Below are 6,076 nucleotides of genomic sequence, written 5' to 3'. Positions count from 1 at the left end.
CCAAAGCAATTAAATGACCATTTATTAGGAAAGTGAATTTGCTCTGTAAACTTTCACCCAAATCACAATTAAAAAAATAAAATAAATAAATACACAAGTTAAAAAAAAAAAAAAGACCATTTATTAGCAGTCCCTCAAAGGCTAAGAGGGAGCATAAGGTGCTATTTAATAGCATTTACATCGTATTAAATAATCTAGAGATGATTTAAAGCACACGGGAGAATGTGCATAGGTTATATGCAAATACTCCACCATTTTACAGAGGGGACTTGAGATCCATGGATTTGCGTATCCACTGGGGGTCTCAGGACCAATCTCCTGTGGATACCAAGGTACAGCTGTATGTACCCATAAAGTACAATTTTCCATCAACAGTGCTCAACTGTTCTCTGCATTCTTAAGTATGACTGTCATCTCTTGGATTAAATTATCGCAGTGGGAATGTGCCTCTGGAAGTATACCGGAAGCCAGGGAAAGAGTGTTCTAAACAAGAAAACGTAATTCACAGAGTATCTGCCAAGAAGGCAATTGCAGAGTAATGCAGTGTCGACCTGGCCCCCATTCCACTGGGAGAGGATGCTTCCAATTACAGATGGTACACTGTATTTGTACAAACAAACTGTAACTCATTTAACCTGTCTCGAGAGAGATTGTTTAATTAATAAACAGTTTCAGGAAAAAAAATCTTTCTCAAATGCCTGATAAAACAAAATTCAGTATTTCTCTTCTAAAAAAAGTTAAGAGATGAATACAAGATACTGAAAACCAGAAATACTGAATTTCTCCCTCATACATTTCCTTTATATCATTTTTTAACTGCCTTAGATTCTATCTTTTTTCAGCAATTTTTAGTGAGAACGCTAAGCTGTGTTATTTGTCCTTACTTTTCTAGAATATTAAGAACAATAAAAATTAACATTACTTGTGACTGAACATAAGGAGATCTGGTGGCGCAGTGCCTAAGGCATCTGACTGCTAACCAGAAGGGTGGCAGTTCAAACCCACCAGCTGCTCCTCGGAAGGAAGATGGGGCAATCTACTTCCGTAAGATTCACCACCTTGAAAACCCAATGGGGATCACTATAAGTCCGAAACGACTCGACAGAAGTGGGTCTGGTTTTTGATTTATGGTAACATGAGTAGGCATTGTGAATATATACACATCCTGGCCTAAATGTCTTCTCACAAGGTGCCAGGTAGCTGGTGGGAGTGGTCACTAAGTGAAGTCCCAAGCTCACCACAGGCAGCATTAAAGACTCAACCCAAGACTACAAGTTACTTTCATGTTGTTTACTTGACAGAGCCTCTTACTCAGATTCTGCCTTCTGTTCAACAATATTGGGTGGATATGGGACAGAGAGGGAGAGTGTATTGTGGAGTGTCAAGCAGTCAGCTGCTGTTAGTACATCATATTTCTAGGCCCTGAGGAAAAGCAGTAAGTGACTCTTCAGTTCTTCCAGGAAGGAGGCCCAACACACAGATGAGAGTAGAAGTACTGGCAATAAATCTAACAGGAAAATACAAGGGTCTGCTGGCCATTCCTTTATGAACTGAACTTCAAGGGCCCTAGATCTCTCTAGAGTGGGTGTGCAGGGGGCCTCTAAGCAGAGTTGTGCTTACTTTGATGAATGTTTCATACACATTGAGCATAGTGAGATGATCGCCCTCCTCCACAGCAAATTTCCGGTGCACTCGAATCTGGAAAGAGTAAAGCAACATACAGAAGTTGACTCCTGTGTGGCCGCGTGTACCAGGAGGGAACATGGCACAGTGAATCACCATGGGTTACAGAGTCACAAAGACCTGGTCCCCACCGTTCAAGCTCTGCCATTTCCAAAAGACCTCAGATAGCAGATTTCTTGGCCTCAGTCTCCTTATCTGTGAAACTGATCAATTAAACTTCCCTATCAAGATTGCTGCGGGATTAAAATAATCTATTATGAATACCTGGCAGAGGTATTAGCCAAAGGTCAGTGTTCTTGTCTTCCCGGCTGCCCAGCTGCTATCATTTCTTTCAGAAGAACTCCTCTCAACCCCCAATAGAACACACACTCTAAGAGGTCAGAGGGCTGGCTACCTAACACATGGCAGACACCCAACATTCCTAGGTAGCCACTGGCTGCACAATTCTTTCAGACTCCGTTTCTAAATGTTCCTTTCTGTAAGATTCTGGGCAATGCCATTTGCTACCATGGGTTCAAAGAGCAGTATATACATACATATGCAAGTATACAAATATACTCATAAACTTCATAATCTTCTCCTTTCACCAAATACCAATCAATCAACCTCCCTTTCTCCCCATTTCCTTCTGTTCATTCATCAACAAAGATTGGCGGAGCACTTACTACAGACCAGGCACTGTTCTGAGCATTTGAGATGTAGCAGTGAGCAAAACAGTGGTGGGAGACAGACAGAAATAAAATGCATAAGCAAAATATATAGTATGTTAGGGAGTGAGAAGTGCTGGAGGAGAAAAATGCAGCAGGGAGCAGGCACACAAGGGGGAGCAGGCTGCAGCTTTCGACAGAGTGGCTAGAACTTCCGTTTTCCCATCTTCGTAATACGTTTGCTTGCCCTCAGGTAGGATTCTTAAAAAGGTTTAAAAAGAAAAAAGAGAGAGAACATGCACCCAACCATTTGAGCATGCAGGCAGGAGAACTTTGTAAGCCATAGGCATACACCTGTCAGGAAGATGACAACAATTCATAAGAAAGCTTCTCTCCTCCTCACTACACATCCAACTCAGCCCCTCCCTGGGCAAGGCTGCCACCTCTCAGACCGTGACCTCACCGCTGACCTACCTCTATCAGTACACCTCATCTCCGGACTACTCTTTAATCATAACTTTTTCTTCACAGTCATTCCAGCATTAAGTCTTTTCTGTCATCACTGAAGCCTGGGTTTTGTCATCTCCTTGGCTCAGAATGCCCCACCACCAAGCCCACCACAACCTAGTGCAGTACCCAGAACTGGCCTGCTGTGACCAGCCAGCCTACTCCTTGCATCACTAATGAGCCTGCCAAGATTGCTACCACACTACCCTGAACGACAATTTCCATCTTGGGAAACTGCAAGTCAATACTGCGGTAGTTAAGATTTGGGGCCACTTCTGGCTCTGCAACCATGAGTGAGTTACCTAACCTTTCTGTGCCTCCATCTTTAAAAGTTATCCTAACAGCATCCACTTCCTGAAATGAAAGGATGTCAGGAGCAGGGTGGTGGTTGCGATCTGCGGCCGACTCCGCCTCACAGCGACTCCACGTGTGCAGAGCAGAGCCACGCTCCAGAGGGTTTTCAAGGCTGTGACCTTTAGGAAGCAATCATGAGGCGTGTCTTCCAAGGTGCCTCTTGGAGGGGTACGAACCGCCAACCTTTAGGCTAACAGTTGAGTCCTTAACCCCTGGCGCCACCCAAGGACTCCTAGGTATACAACAAACCCTCAAAATGTGAGCTGATATCACTTGTGCAGTTCAGTCTTCATCAGTTGCTGGGGACAAATTTAATGGAAAGCCCCCAGTGAAAGAGACTGTGTGGCCCACTTAGGTAGAAGGCTGGACTTACTGCCTGAGACTTCTGGTTTGGGGGGACCACAAAGATATTCTGGATCTGCATCATGGCTGCAATGCTTAGGACTTCCTGAGAGCAGCCAAAATTTCCTATAAAACAAAGGGCAGGCTTGAATTCAAACATACAACGTGTCAACAAGGAGTGAAAGACATTTTCCAAATTTTTCCTTGTACCATACTTTAAACTAAGACCATATACTTACACATAGTTTCATGTTTTTTTAAGGTTATAATATATAAACACTCTACTCTGACAAATGGACTGCCCTGCCTGTGGCCCACCAGAGTGGACGTCCTGAAGGTCTCTGAAAAGCTGCTAGTCTGCCCTGGAGCTGTAACACTGGGGGAACCCAGCCATAAGTCAAGGTGCAGTTCAGGCTGACCCAAGCTCCACATCGACTCCCTACTCTCTTATGTGGGATTGAGAATCCTGGAAGTAAGGGAAAAGGGGCAGAAAATATGTGGGCCATGTCCCTTCTGCTACTCTTCTGGCCCCAGACCATTCTATCAGTGACCTCCCTTTCAATAGGGCTCATCTTGCCTGGGAAGCCCCATGAGGCATATATAACAGGGCTGCGAAGCACCACGTGGGCTGCTAGCTGCCAGCACAGGGGAACAGAGTCTGCAGCAACCCACACTAGACATCAAGAGCAATTCACTGCCTGACCTGCTTCCCCACAGTCTCCTGCCTCATGACTGGTGCACTCTTCCGACCGCACACTTGAAGACTCCTGTTCTTCAATGTAAGGCTAAGAGTATCTGGTTGTTCCAAAACACAAGTATAGCTAATGTGCACTGTGCTTACTCTGAAACACATCTTTCATGGACTTCCAGCTGTCAAAGTTAGGCAAAAGGAAAAATTAGTATTAGCTTTCCCAGGAGGGTTAATAATAATAATAATAATAATACTCCCCAGATAATTGTGACTTGTAAATTTAATATCTCCAGGTCTTATGTCTCAACTCAAATCCTCACGAAAATCTGAAGGTGTTAGAGGTGGGCCCACAGGAAACAAACACACACCAAGTGTTTGCTGAATGCGACTGAATGACAATACAACAACACTTCCTGAACCTGACAGCTTTACATGAAAGCTGCTTCACTGCTCTGAGTGCCCTGTGTCACTTCCCCAGGGACTTCAGAGAGATTCCTCTGACGATGAAAATAAAATCAATGAGAGCTGTCATCTCACCCACCTGATTCAAGCAGCATTTTCGCAAACATGGGATTCAAAGGAAACTCCGCTGTCCTCACACCAAGCGGTTCAGTTAGCCGACAGTCTTTGTCCAGACCTGCCATTAGGAACAAAACTAAGACTCAGAGGCATGTGCCACTGTGTTGGAAGAAGCGATACAGTTGCTGAGAGAAGAAAGGATGATGCATGCTAAAACTGGTATCCAAAAGATGATTCATGCACTCCCAGCTCACTCTGACATGACACCAAGGTACCGCTACAGGACAAGCAGCAGCAATCTGCCTGAGCTCTTGAACATGCAACTTTTTAAAAAGTGATACTTCTAGTGATTTCTACTCAAGGACTCCGATTGTAAGGGCATGGTCCTGCAGCCTCCTCTCCCCTCAGCCCACAGCCACCTCTCTTCTGTCCCACTACTCCACAGAGACTGCCCTTTCTCCAGAGACCCAATAATGCGATGGTGTCAAGAAAGCTGGCTCTGAGCAGCACCTGACTCAGCTGACCGAGCCTTCCTCCCCAGCCTCCCTGCCCCTCCCTCTCCTGCTTTTCCACCACCCACCTCTCCAGCTACTCCCTCCCAGCCGCCTAGATCTTCCACACCCAGTCCCTCACATGCTGTGGACACCCCAGGACGCATCCCCTGCTCTCAGTCCTTTTCATGCTATGCTGGCAATTACAAAGTGGGCAACTCTGAATCTAAACACTAGCCCAGATCACAATTCAGTGCCAACACCAGGCCTGGGTACCCAACTGCCCCCCAGGCAGCTTACTGACTGGGTAGCCAAACAAACAAACAAACAAAACCCACTGCCATTGAGTCGCTTCTGACTCATTGTGATCCCCCTTGGGTTTCCAAGACAGTAAATCTTCACAGAAGTAGACTGCCCAGTCTTCCTTCTGCGGAGTGGCTGGTAGGTTTGGAACTACCAACCTTCTGCTCAGCAGTCAAATGCCTTAGACACTGCACAAGTAGACTCCTTCAAATTTCAAATATAAGTATTTCTAACTCCCCATCTTCCCTCCCTGCTCCTTTACCACTTACCACTGTCCAGGTATTCATTAGATTCCCAAGACTCCTGGAACACAGTCTTTCGTTTTACTGATTAAAACAAATGGTGCAGAGCTCACAGGAAGACAGGGAAGGTCATTTCTCTTTTGTCCCCACAGAGTCATCTCTTTAAAGCTGGTAATTCAGCTCGAGACTATGTTAAATTGGGATTTTCCCAACTTCATCCCAGTGGAGAAATAGAAAGTATTTTAAATTTCAATCCCTTTGATTAGAGAAGTATCAGTTCAAATGAAAAACTCCTTG

General features: G+C 45.1%; 1 protein-coding gene across 1 annotated transcript in view; it reads right to left on the bottom strand.

The window, feature by feature from the left end:
* The window catches only part of DHX35 (DEAH-box helicase 35), a 101,070-nt gene that overhangs the window by 3,059 nt on the left and 91,935 nt on the right, over window positions 1-6,076 (bottom strand). The window contains exons 13-15 of the mRNA XM_007934751.1: window positions 4,766-4,879; window positions 3,565-3,659; window positions 1,621-1,698 (exon numbers count right to left, since the gene is read on the bottom strand). Coding sequence (XP_007932942.1) covers window positions 1,621-1,698; window positions 3,565-3,659; window positions 4,766-4,879 — 287 coding nt within the window. The remainder of the gene's footprint in view (window positions 1-1,620; window positions 1,699-3,564; window positions 3,660-4,765; window positions 4,880-6,076) is intronic.

This window comes from Orycteropus afer, unplaced genomic scaffold (genome assembly GCF_000298275.1).
Source record: "Orycteropus afer afer isolate SDZICR_OR568_19922 unplaced genomic scaffold, OryAfe1.0 scaffold00020, whole genome shotgun sequence".
Lineage (NCBI taxonomy): Eukaryota > Metazoa > Chordata > Mammalia > Tubulidentata > Orycteropodidae > Orycteropus > Orycteropus afer.
This window is presented reverse-complemented; position numbering and strand designations above follow the sequence as displayed.